This window comes from Neopsephotus bourkii, unplaced genomic scaffold (assembly GCF_033783945.1).
Source record: "Neopsephotus bourkii isolate Nb327-2 ecotype Australia unplaced genomic scaffold, CSIRO-AGI_Nbou_v1 NB_716, whole genome shotgun sequence".
NCBI classification, from domain to species: Eukaryota; Metazoa; Chordata; class Aves; order Psittaciformes; family Psittacidae; genus Neopsephotus; species Neopsephotus bourkii.
This window is the reverse complement of record NW_026901215.1, coordinates 26,960-40,066: the sequence shown is the minus strand read 5'-3', so window position 1 is coordinate 40,066 and position 13,107 is coordinate 26,960. Positions and strand designations below refer to the sequence as shown.

General features: G+C 48.2%; 1 protein-coding gene across 1 annotated transcript in view; it reads left to right on the top strand.

The window, feature by feature from the left end:
• Positions 1-1,082: 1,082 nt before the first annotated feature.
• Positions 1,083-13,107, top strand: part of DELE1 (DAP3 binding cell death enhancer 1) — a 19,975-nt gene continuing 7,950 nt past the window's right edge. The window contains exons 1-9 of the mRNA XM_061353937.1: positions 1,083-1,303; positions 1,450-1,561; positions 1,739-1,859; positions 2,214-2,353; positions 4,235-4,238; positions 9,077-9,132; positions 10,679-10,772; positions 11,492-11,634; positions 12,391-12,549. Of these exons, the coding sequence (XP_061209921.1) occupies positions 1,197-1,303; positions 1,450-1,561; positions 1,739-1,859; positions 2,214-2,353; positions 4,235-4,238; positions 9,077-9,132; positions 10,679-10,772; positions 11,492-11,634; positions 12,391-12,549 (936 nt within the window). The 5' untranslated portion in view covers positions 1,083-1,196. The remainder of the gene's footprint in view (positions 1,304-1,449; positions 1,562-1,738; positions 1,860-2,213; positions 2,354-4,234; positions 4,239-9,076; positions 9,133-10,678; positions 10,773-11,491; positions 11,635-12,390; positions 12,550-13,107) is intronic.

The following is a 13,107-nucleotide window of genomic DNA, read 5'->3' as shown; positions in this document are numbered from 1 at the left end:
AATGCTCCCCACTTATACCCATTTCTCATATATGATTAATCACATCAGTGATTACAGGAAGATTAACTGAGCGAATTTCTGATAAAACCTAGAATTACTTTTTTGCAGTACACAGTTTCTTCTTGTCTAATTCATAGAATCCCAGAACCCCAGCCTGGTTTGTGTTGGAACGGGACCTTAAAGCTCACCCAGTTCCAACCCCTGCCATGGACAGGGACCCCTTCCACTGGAGCAGCTTGCTCCAAGCCCCTGTGTCCAACCTGGCCTTGAGCACTGCCAGGGATGGGGCAGCCACAGCTTCTCTGGGCACCCTGTGCCAGCGCCTCAGCACCCTCACAGGGAAGAGCTTCTGCCTAAGAGCTCAGCTCAGTCTCCCCTCTGGCAGGTTCAAGCCATTCCCCTTGGCCTGTCCCTACAGGCCCTTGTCCCAAGCCCCTCTCCAGGTTTCCCTTTAGGTCCCTCTTGCGCTGCTGCCCCAGAGCTGGATCAGGGCTGCACGGGGGGGGTCTCCCCAGAGCACAGCAGAGGGGCAGGATCCCCTCCCTGAGCTGCTGCTCACGCTCTGGGGGTGCAGCCCAGCACACGGGGGCTTCTGGGCTCAAGCGCACACTGAAGCCGGGTCATGGAGAGCTTCTCCTCACCCAACACCCCCAAGTCCTTCTCCTCATCCCATCACCCCAGTGTCCCCCGACCCCGCTGCTGGAAGCTGCTCTCGGTCAGGAAACTGCACCGTTTACCCGGTATTCCCCGGCTCAGGCACACAGCATTGTGTTGGCCCCGCGCCGTCAGCCCTCATCCCAGGGCTCCCCTCGGGGCTCCGCACCTGCAGCACAACCGGTAACCCCTTCACACAGGGCTGTCCCCGGGCCCTGCTCGGCCCCCTTCCATCCCGGCCCGCCCGGAGCACAGGGGCCGCCGCACCGTGCCCGCTCTCCGCCGGGCGCCGCTCTAGCTCGTCTCCATGATGCGGCGCCGCTCTATCCCCACCCGGCGGCCGGGCTCGGGCCGGCCGAAGCCGCTTCTCTGCTCTTTGCCCGTGTGGCCCGGCTCGGCCCCGCTGCCCGGTGTTCCGCCGCCCGGTGCCGGACCGCCGCTGCGCCGCCGGGACGAGCCGATACCCTCAGTAGCTGCGGCCTCTCTATGGCCCAAGCTGCTGTGGCTCGGCAACACGCCCTCTCTATGGTCCCGGGGGCGGGATGTGGCGGCTGCTGCTGGGCCGCGGCCTGAGCCGCTGCTGGCCGCCCCCCGCCCGCCCTGCCTGCGCCGCGCCCCCTCCCGACGGCCCCGGCCCGGGCACCGAGCGGTGAGTGCGGCCGCGCCGGGCTGCGCACTGCCCGCGGTGCGGGCCTGCAGGGAGAGCGGGGTGACCCCTGCGCCCAGCGCGCCGCGGGGCGGGGGTGCCGAGGGTGCCCGCGGCCTTCACCGTGTTTTGTTTCCTGGTTGTTGTAGGGCGCCCGGCTGTGAGGATGGACGGCCCCAGGATGGCCGGGAGCGAGGAGGAAGGCGGCAGACCCTGCCCGGCCTGGTGCCCCGCTACTCCGTGCTGGAGGCAGTCACCTGGGTGAGGAGCGGCGGGCCCGGGCTGTGTTGGGAGTGCTGGCACCACAGGACCTTGTGTTGTGAGAGGGGTGGGAGCAGCGGGCGCGCCGACCCAGAGCTGTGGACAAGCTGCCCATGGAAACGGGACAGAGGGAGGGAGCGGGGATGTTGTCCTTGACTTGTGTCTGCTTTTCCTCAGGGGGCACTGGGTGCGCTGCTCCTGCAGCTGCTCAGGCAGATCGCCTGGCTCAGGTCCCTGCCGGACGCCAGGAGAGAGCACAGGGCTCTGCGGCTCTCCTCGCTGACCTCGCAACAGACAGGTTCGCAGCGCTGGCGTGAGAAGGGGGTGTAGGAGGGCCCTGCTGCCGGGCAGGGTTCCTGCCTGGTCATACATTAGCAGGCTGGAAGAGAGCTGCGCTGAGAAGCTGAGAACCAGCTTTCAAGCTCTCGGGGGAAGGAATGAGGGCTGGTGTCTGTCAGGGGAATCTCGCTGTTTCTTAACAATTTGATTCAATCCCACTTTACATCCTGCATGCCGTTACCTTCATTTTCTCTTCTGAGTCTGCTTCGTGAAGTTCCCTCCTGCTTGGCTTTGTGGTCAGAGCAGAGAAGGATGCTAGGTAAATGATGCAGTGTTGTCTCCTAAAGCAGGCATTGCTTTTGTGTTCTTACAGTGGTGACTGAAGCCTCAACCAGCTGTTCCACTGAGCAGCTGGGGTCCTGCTTCCTGCAGAAGCCAAGTCCAGAGGTTATACCAGAGAATGTGTCCTCAGGCATCCCTTCAGGGCAAGGAGAGAGCCAGCCCTGGGCTGAAGTAGATATGTGCAATGTGCTGCGGGGCAGGATACTTGTGGTGAAAGGACTTCCGAGTTTTGAGATTTCCCAAGGCAGAGCTAGGAGCCAAAAAGTGTAGAGCCATTTCTTGACCCTTGAGGACACAGGTGAGAGTGGAAAGACAGATCTTCAGAGACATAAATCAGGAGTCCAGAGACGGGAGGAAAAATGTCTCCTGAAGGCAGGGAGGAGTGTGCTGTAACTGCAGGTGACATCAGCTTTACCAGTACTGCTCTGCCTTAGTGACCTGATTACAACATCCAGCTGCTGCTCTTTTATTGTGGACAGATGTTTGCAGCCACAAGGATTCAGGAGAATACGGCACCATTGATCTGGGAGACCTTGCACATGGTGTGAAACTAACGGAATTATTCTCTTCCTGGAAGATGATGATGTATTTCTGAGCACTTATACTGTAGATAACACACTGGAAGGAGGTATCAAAGACATTCTTCTTAAAATGAGTTTTATAAAAATAGAGAGTCTCAACCTGGGAAAGCAAGTCATACATATTAAATTTAAAGTCATATCAAGGAAAATCAGATGGGCTACTCTCTAAGTGAAGAAACACTAATAATGCCTTTAGGAAAACTGGTAGGAGCTGGAGCCCGTAGAAGGGGGGAACAACATATGATCGTGGTGTAAATGAGGCACATAAAAGAGCCAGCCCACAGACGCTGGCTACATAATGTAAGATGCTGCAGAAAAGGTCAGAGGGGTTCCCCATTCTAGGCTTTCTTCCAGATCTTTGGCTTTTTTCTGTGGTGGTTTAAGCTACTGCCCACTACTGCTTATCAAACCCATCGCCTGCCAGAGGTTGCCATTCCCATCAGTTGGCAAATGGAGCATTTTGTTTCCATGTTTCCTAATTAGCTCCAGGAAAACAGCCAGGTTAATTTACCTAAACTGCCAATTAGACTGTTTAACCCATCTGCTTTTGCCTGGAGCATATTAAGAAGCACTCAAACACACTGCCTCACTGGCAGATTACTGGACGTGGACTTCTGGGAGAAGTGGTGGGAATAAGTGGAGACAGTGATGCCTTCAGTTGGCACAGCTGAACGTTCAGGAGTGAACGTGTGTGTCTGTGTCTGACAAACAGTTTCCTACTGAGAGTCAATAGGAAGAGCTTTTAGGCAAACTGATAAATTGAACAGTGACAAGTCACTAAGGCCATGTGCTCTTTGTTCAGATGTTCTTCAGAAGCAATGAAATCATTGAGCCTCTAATGATGATATGTAATCCAGTGCTTAAATCTGTTGTACACCCAGAAGAATGAACACTGACAAATTGGACACTGGCTTTTAAAAAGGGGGGGTTGTTTGAGGCACAGAACGGCAAAAAAGGTAATTCTAAGTTGATAGAAACTGTGTTGTAGAATAGAAATGTCAGATACCTGGATGAGCATGCTATATCAAAGAATCAAAGGTCTTGGAAGGATTTAGGAAGCCATTTCTCAGGCCATCTTGCTCCATTGCAGAGACTTAAGAGAGCTGTAAATCGATTATGAGTTCTTTGGAGAAGTCAAGAGGAATGTGGAGCAAGATTATCCAGCTTTTAGCTTTCTGAAAATCTTTCAGCCAGGAGCTAAAATCAAGCTACCTGGAGAAATAAAGCTGATGAGAGGGAAGACAGAGGGGCTACTCTTGGGCTAGTAAGTACAAGAAATAGTTCTCACAATAGGGAACCATAACTGGAGCAGAACTGGTTAAACCTGTTCAGCAGTCAGCAGTGATTTGGAAAAAAAGAGGTGGTGAGTGAGGAGACAGAAGGAGCAAATGGTACAAAATTATTCAGGACAGTCAAATCTGAAAGGCAGAGCAAAAAATTGCACGAGAACTAAACCCAGGCTAATCCCAAGGTAGGTTAAATTAGGATACGCAGGGGAGTGTAGCTCTAAATACACATACAGAATGAGGAGTGTCAAGTTAATAATTATATTGCAGAGGGAACATTTAAAGACACCATGGATACGTTTTTGATAAGGTTAAGTCAATGCTGAGCAGCAGTGAGGCCAATTAAATGTTAATTATTGTAAAGGAAGGAACTGAGGAAAGACAGTATTGTAGGTTTTGAGTGAGTCTGTGATGCAGCCACATCTTGAATGCTTAAGGAAAAGACAGAGTCTTAAAAACAGTAGCAATGATGGCATAGAAAATGATGACAAGGAGACAATGACATACAAATAGAGTCAGACTCTTCTTAAAAAAGAAGTGGCAGAGGGTGTGCTAGTGCTCTGTGAAACTAGAAGTGTTGTGGGAAGGTGAAATGGGACAATAATTTCCATATTACACATATTAATAGGTAGCACAGAAAGAGTCAGGTAGCAAGTCTGAAAAGAGGCGAAAGATGGCACATGTTTGGTCAGTACACAGGTAAATTGTGGAACTCATTGTTCCAGGCCAGAAGTATCAATGGGTTCCAAGAAATGATTAGGTAAAATTACAGATTCCAATTCAGTTTAATTGGTCCAGCCAAAACCTCCTGCTCAGAGGACTGCAGAACAGCTGATTGCTGGAAAGTTCTGCCAGGAAGAGCGTGACTTTATAATCCCTGTTCCTTACCCTTTCTGCCCAAGCATCTACAGCTGTCAGTTGTCAGAGATAATATATGTCAGAAATAATTTGATTTTGCTCAATACATAAGTCCTTATGTTACATTCTCACATTATTCTGTGCATCCATTTGGTGGGAATTTATTGAGGAAAGTCAGGGTGAAAAGATTCAGTAATGGTCACTGAAGAGCCTCAAAAAAAAACATGGCTGTGTAATGTGGGAAGTGCTGGGAATCTTCCCGTGGAAGGTTTTAAAGGGAAGGTTTAAAGTGAAGTCCTTTCTCTCACAGCGTTTTGCTTGCTACAGAAAAAGCTGCCTAAGGTTTAAGATTTCCTTTTGCTGGTGTTTAGCAACCAAAAGAGAACAAGGCTGGCTAAATCAGAATGCAGCAAGAAGCTGGGGTGAGCAGAAGGGAGGGAAGGACAGACACCTGGCAGATGATGCAGGGGAATCTGATAGCAAAGTCTTGCCATTAAAGAGCAGCCCTCCAGAACTGGGAATGGAGCAGAACGTACCTTCACTTCTCCAGTTTGCTGTTGCCAGCAATAGCAAAAGGACCTTCTGGAGAGAATTCCATGTCCTCACCCTTTCTTTCAGTGTTTCAGTTAATTTCCAAGCTTGCTTGTGCTGGTCTACATATACAGTGACAATCTGCAGTTGCTGTCAGCTACTTCATTACCTCAAGTGGCAAAGATCTTTGTGATGGATCCAAACATCCCAGCATTGCAGATGAGCTGTTCCAGTTTTAACACAATATGATAGAATCTATTACTTTTAGTGTGAAAAAAAGAGCAAACTTTGGGAAATTCATTTAAAACTTGCTTTAAATAGCATCCTGGATATGACTATCAGCAAGTCCTTGTCTGCATGAGCATATCCTATTTTTTCATGCAATTCCTGCCTCTCTCAAAGCTTTTTTGCCAGAAGTTAAAGGCACGTAGTGAGCAAACAGGTGATTACAGCCAGTTTCGGTGTTACAGCAGCTGAATGCTACCCTGGGGAGTTGTATTTTACCCCTGGCAGAACTGTAAAATTCATTATTTCAATTCTGAGATTACAGACATTGCACAAGTGTGTTTTCATTTCAAAGCACAATGAAAACCAGTTGGAAACACTAAAATTTTCCGTGAGGCAGAAATCCTGGATTTGGTCCAGCTCTTGTTGCAAATTCCTGCTTGTGAAGTGTTCGGATGTTTTGGGATGAGCAATCTAGACTGGCTATGAGAAGATTATTAATTCCTCATTTGGAGCTAGCTTTGAGCAACATTTGATTAGTCCAGGAGGAACAGTGGGGAAATAGAAAATATTTATTAGCTGCTGAATATGCACTCATTGGGCATCCAGTACACTGAAAGCTGAAAGATTGCATGGAAAAAAGGATGTGTAGTCATGTGAGATCCTAGCGTGTGTTTGAAGAAGTAGAAATAAAGTTGCACTGAAAATTCCAACTGTGGTATTCCCAGTTCTTGTGTGCTTTGAACATACAGTATTAAGGATAATTGAACATGGTTCTGTGGGTGCAGTATAGCAATGAATTTGTTCGAGGACTGGTTCCTATGAAGTTGTGTTGAAGCTTGAGCATTCTTAGAGAAATAAGAAATAAACAGTTGGGCGAACTGGTATTAACTAGCGTTAGGTTGAAGATTAATTCATTTTCACCAGTACGAGGGTGCTGAGGTGCTGGCACAGGGTGCCCAGAGAAGCTGTGGCTGCCCCATCCCTGGCAGTGTTCAAGGCCAGGTTGGACACAGGGGCTTGGAAGAAGCTGCTCTAGTGGAAGGTGTCCCTGCCTGTGGCAGGGGTTGGAGCTGGAGGAGCTTTAAGGTTCCTTCCAACCCAAACTAGCCTGGGATTCAGTGATTCTGTAGTCTAAGCTAGTCACACTCTGCTAAAGTGTGATGAGATTCTTTGTTGTTGAGGGGGTGCTGTTATTTCTCCTTTCTACTGAAGGAACCTAAGCACTGTGTTTAGATCATGTCTGGTATTGAGGCAGCTGCTCTGAAACAAGCAAGTGTTAACACATCACAGTATCCATGAAGAGGTTTGATTCGTGGCTTGCTCAAAACCACCATTCGTGATTTGATTCTTCTGAGAGAATTCACTAATCTGCTCCTCCAGGAGATGGAACTGGGTGCCAGGATCAGTTGGTCCCTGTGTTTTCTTTTAAATGACTTTATGCTCTTTGGGATTGGTAACTCATAATGTGGGGAGATTACTGGGATTAGGGTTAGGAGAAGGTTCCACTGGTAGAGGGAGATGAGACAGTTCCACAGGCTGATGGAATTTAGAATGAGTTTCTGTTTATTGTTCATGGGGTTTGTCCAAATTACACCATGTTTTCTCAGTAACTGAGGAGTCTCTGATTTAGAAGGAGGTGTCTGTGCCAAAAGTAAAGTTTCTTGAAAGCATGAATGTACTAATGTTGAAACAAATTCGTTGAATTTGCTGTTGTACCTATAGCAAAAGAACACAAATTACATCATGAGGGAGATAACTGAGCAAGATAGAGTCTTCAGTGAGACAGAGCAGATAATTGTATGCCTAGTCTGAAAATAAATGTAAAGCATAACTAATAAATTCACAGATTACATTACTTTTGGTAGAATTATGACTAGAAATCATGCTTGCCATAGCGACCATGCTTGTTGGGCAAGTGGGGCTTGTTCAGATAACATACATTTTAATACAGCCAAAGGGGAATTGTTTATCTGGGAATAGTGAAACTGCAGCTGGAACACAGCACAGCTTCATGTGCATTGTAAGAAGGTGCAGGCACTGCAAGAAGCAACCCTGCCTGTTGCACAATTGTCTGTGCCAGCACCAGTGCTTGTGTAGCCATTTAGTGCCAGGAATCAAGGGATCAGGCCCCTGAAAGGACTGATAATGGTTGTTTACTGGTATTAGCTCCCTGCTCTACAGCCACACAGCTTGGGAGGGAAACATGGGGAGAGCATAGCTACTTCCTGTGTTAGCAGCACTGGCTTGAAGTGATCCAGGCTTCAGCACCTGGTGTTAGGTGCCTGGTGGGATCCAGCTCCTTATGGTGATTCAGGTTAAAAATAATTGGCCTCAGTCAGCCCTCCCCTGTTTGTCCTCTTTGCTGGAGGTCACCATCCTCTTAGAGTCACTGGTGTAAATGCCTGTGTAATCACTTCCAGCCTGATTCTGTTAAGAGCAAGGTGGCTTAGCTCTTCCTGGAGATGTTTTCATTAGATAATTCTGTCTGAAACTGGTCAGATAGTGACTGAACACATGGTTGTGCTTCCGTATCTGAGGGCAGCAATGAGCAAGTGGGGAACATTGGAGTGATAACCCAAGCCTACATCCGGTGCAGCCAGAATCTGATTATCTCCTTGCACAAGCAGAACTGTACCTGGAAATAAATTACCTGGAAGAGGAGCTAGGGAGGCAAAGCACCTATGGGTACGATGCCCTGAGCAATAGGAATTGGAGCACAGTTCTGATAGATGCAAACTAGGCAGGTATGAAGGTGAATAAGGAGGCAATTTTACCTTTCCTGTGACACTGGGGAGAGGGTTCACACTTCAGTAACAATGTCAAAAATTCCAGGAATAGTGGCAGAAAGTCGTAAAATTCATCAACTTGGGCAGAAGGGTACTTCAGTTGAAGGGCATGGACAGGGCAGGGTCTGTTTAGAATCCCAGAAAGAATCAAGAGGGATTGATTAGTCATATGAGGGCTTTCGAAAGGAGGATGGTCTTTTTAGTACAGGCAAAAAAAGCCTAGAAAAGCCAATGCCTGGTAGCAGAAACCAGTTGTATTTTAATTTGAAATGAAGCACAGAGCTTTAAGCAGCAATTGCAAGTTCCTGGAATAATCTTTGAGGGGAAGCAGGAGATTTTCTACCTTTTGGTGGCTTCAAATCAAGAATGGGGCTTTTCTGGAGGAGGTGTATTATTGCTGCAGGCTATAGGAGTGTAATCATGCAGCACTTGGTTGCTTTGGTACAAAGGTCAAATTCGTTGGTGTTCCTTCTGTTCTTAGTGCCCGTGACTGAGTGGGTGATCAGTCCTCTAGGAAAGAGCTATGGGATAGAGGGGATGGGAAGAGGAGAAGAGGCAAAGGTACAGCATTGCTTAACCCTGCTTTTTGTTGTTGTTGTTCTTTTTGCTTGTTTTTTAATGCAGGAGAGTTCCACATCCCTGAGAGCTCCACTCTGGGGCCAGTTCTCCACCGTGCAAAGGTATACTTCGATTTTTCACATACTCTCTCTGTACCTGAGACCCCTTCCCTACAGGAAGCCGTCTCATTGTGACCCCCAGCACAGCCAGAGCAATCCACTCACTGTTTTCTTCCCTGTGCAGCTGGAGGCCAGAAGGGGGGATGTGACATGCTGCCCTCTGCTTTAGCCAGAGCAAAGTTCCAGGAGCTACAAACTGGCATCCCCATCCTTTTAAGTTGTCTGTGTAACAGGGCTGCTAGTAGAGAAGAGCTGAAACAAAATGGAAAACCCCTTTCCAACAGCACCAGTCTGTTCCTGTGTATTTGCATTTTGATGCATTCTTTCAGTAGGTGATTACATTGTGGTTGCTATTTTGGTTTTTACCAGACAACCCATGACTGGAGAAGGTAATGTCACTCTGCCTAAAGCTGCAAATCAGGACTGGCTGTTGTCTGTTATAGAGAGGAAAACACTTTGGGCTTGAAGAGGGTGCATCAGCTTGAGAGTCACAAGGCCATAAATTATGTTATTGTTCCTGCTGTGATTAAACCTGCTAATTCCTTGCAATTCACAGTCTTGGGTACAATCCTTATTTTACAAATCAGTCAGCTGAGCTATTGCTCAAGGACACAGTGAACAGAGCAGGGAGCAAATTCGGTGTTTCACAGAGTAGGTTGCTCACTTAGATGTGCAATGACTCTGCTCCCACCCCAGAAAGGCATTTGCTTGATCTGCTGAGGGGGTGACCATCGAGCTGCCCATCCTGGGGCATGCCACTTCTGCAGGGCCTTAGGAGCAGTCTGTAGCTCATTCGTAGGTCGTGGGGCAGGTCTTGAGAGAGGAGGGGAGTTGGTCCATGTCCTGGCCTCTTGTGAGCAACTCTGAGTGCTGGCTGAGCAGTAAAGCTGTTGGGTGACAAGGGGCATTTCTGCTGCATGACTTCCCGAGCGTGGAGGCACCTCAGCTCGTGTGCAGTGTGCGCTGCTGCCGCTCGATGGCACTACCTTTGTACGCAAGCGGGGAAGCTACAGCCAGGCTAATCCTCCTCCCACCTCCCGGAGCTGTGCTGAGGTAGAAAATACTGTTACTGAGAAAGAAAAGACGTTGTCTCTGCTGTGCAGGGTTTCATTAGGCGTGTGCAGTGGTTGGTAAGTTGACAGTGTGGGCTCAGCTTGAATTGTTTAAAGCCTATACAGATACATCAGTGCCTGTTTGTGCTGTTGACGTGATATGGAAGAGCAAACAAGGGTTAGCATTACTTTTGAAGGGGGGAGTTAGGAGTGATATCAGGTATTTGCTGAATTCTGACAGGTCTGATGATGTCTGAGAGGCTAAGCCAAGCTCCCTGGCCAGAGGGGAGGTAAGCAGTGTCCATACAGCTCCCCTAACTAGATGGCTGTGTAGGACACGGAGGGGTTTCTTGTGGACACATGACAGCAGATTACATCACCCTCTTGATAACTATAATACAGTACCAATGTGTCTGACTGCTTGTTTCTAAGAAAGAATCTCCTACAGGGTTTGTATGGTTTTGCTGTCTTAACAGCTTGCTGCTTTAACTCCTCAGGGTGACCCAGCCCAGCGAGGGCATTTGGAGGAAGCTGCTTTCCAGTTGCAGCAGGTTTTCCGGATTGACATTTCCATTGCATTGAATATCCTCGGTAATGTGCACTTGGATTTGTTGTGTCCTTAAACCACACGTTTCTCTTTTTGGAGGACCTCCAGATCATTGCAGGTCTTCTGTGAAGGCAGAGATGGCTTATACCCAAGCTGAAGCCTCCTTTCAGCAAACTCAACTGTGCTTTGGGAGATTTATTGCCCTTTGTCCCATCCTACCACCTGATTTATGTCAGCATATTTAAATCCAGGCTTGGTTGAAGCCTGCACTGTTGTCCTGACATCTGTAGTTGGAAATTAAGCCATCTCTGTCTTTTTTGCAACACGAGATGTCATCTCCTTTTATCCTTTTTTATTGTCTGAGATCTCAGGCTCCCTGGCAAGCTGAAAAAGCAATTGCAGAATTGCAACTCTTAAGAAGAGACGAAGGAAGATGCAGTGACCTAAGAAAAAAGCTCTGCCCTATATACACACCACTAGCAGCAGCCGTGAAAAGTGAGCTGCTTCTGTGCAAAGCATACATTGTGTTAGCCCATTATCCTCCGTTGCAGTGAGCCTAGACAAATTCCTGAAAGGCAATGCTGCCATTTTTCTTATGGAAACTTTGGTTCTGGGGCATGAGGGTGGCTGAGCCAGCTGGACATGGCAAGGAGCACGTGGCAGGGGCAAAGGAAGACCAAGTAGCTGTGGGGAAGGTTGCTGCATGTGAGGCTACATTTTGTCCATGCTCTTTTCCCCTGTTTTCACATGGTGCTCTTCTCAGGGATTGAAAGCATGAGAGCTGGCCATTCCAGGATAGCCTATACCTGCTTCAAACTGGCAGCAGATCGAGGCTACAGCAAAGCCCAGTTCAATGTGGGTCTGTGTTACGAGCATGGCAGAGGCACGGAAAAGGACTTGGAAAAGGTATCCACGGCTTGTAGGGTTGTGTATGTGTGGCACAGAGGAGGAGGGTGGTCTCTGTGGGGTACACAGGTACTTTTCTCCTTTTGCATGGGTTTGACAGGCTCTGAAGTCCATTAGAAAATGCTGGAAATAATAGAGAGTGCTGGTTTGCAGTGCTGGCTTCAGCATCACAGATCCCATCAGTGCTGCTGAAGTCTCCTTTCTCGTAGCTGCTGAGGTCTTCTCATAGGTACTCAGCCTATGCCACTAACACCCAGAAGAGCACCAAGGAGAAACCTGTCATGTTGCTGTATTTAAAACACCACTCCACATCTGAGGGATTTTTACATCTTGAGCCTTCGTGTTTGCGTACCTTAACTACATCCTGCCACCTAGTGCATGCTGGTTGTACTCAGCATCTTCTGTAGCTGGAAAGATCTGCAAAAGAGGCTTGTTTCGAGTGATTGTGTAGATCCCCCTTAGCACACAGTAAGCTTGAGTATTGTTGACCCAGTGCCAGCCTCTTCAACACGGGGAGTTTTGACTAGAGAAGGCAGTGTGGTTAGAGGGCTCTCAGATAGTTGCAGTTCACTGTCTCACTTGAACAATCTTACACTCTTCATCAGGGGAGTGTGGGAGAGCTGCTGGGGTAAGTGTGTCCAGCTGGTGATAGATCTAGACAGAGAGGGTAAGCTTGTCCTGGCCAGAGGGGAGACATGTCATGTTTGAGGGCATATATTACCTGATAAACACACAAGTGTGTTTATCTTTTTCCAGGCAGCTTTATATTACTACCACGCAGCCAGCAGCCGTCACCCCATGGCACAGTACCGCTACGCAAGATACCTCTTATGCCACAGACCTGAAAATGAGTGGGACAGGCATCAGAAGGCAGTGACTTTCCTGGAGCAAGCAGCAATGGCTGGCATTACAGAGGTTAGTGTCTATAGTATGGGAGTTCATAGGAGAGAGCCAGCAGAGATCCCTGTTTAAAGGATTTAAACCTAGACATCCTAGAAAGCAGCATTGTGGGAGTGGAAGCAAAATCCTTCTAATATATTTACACTTATAATAGAGCATGGGAGACAGCCCTGCCTACACATGGGGGGCAGCTAGGTGCCCACTGTGTCAGCTGTGTTGGTTGTCTGCTTTGCTGTTGAGCTTTTTAATGGGGCTCTTAGATCAGACACCTACATCATACGACTGCCTTAGGAAGACTGACCTACAGTTGCAAATGTAGCTCTGTGTTTCACCTCCTCTCAATTCCAAGAATACAGGTTGCTTGGGTGGAGGAACTTCCATGAGATGCTTTAAATAAGAACAGATCCTCATTTTGTATCTGTGACTTGTCAGGATGATTCATCTGCATGGATATGCCTGCCCTCCTTTCCCACTCTTTAGGAGATGCATTTAGGCATGTGCCATCTTGTGTGGCGAACGCCAGTCGTTCTGGCAGTGACTGTACCTCATGTAGCACACTGTTCCAGGAAGTGC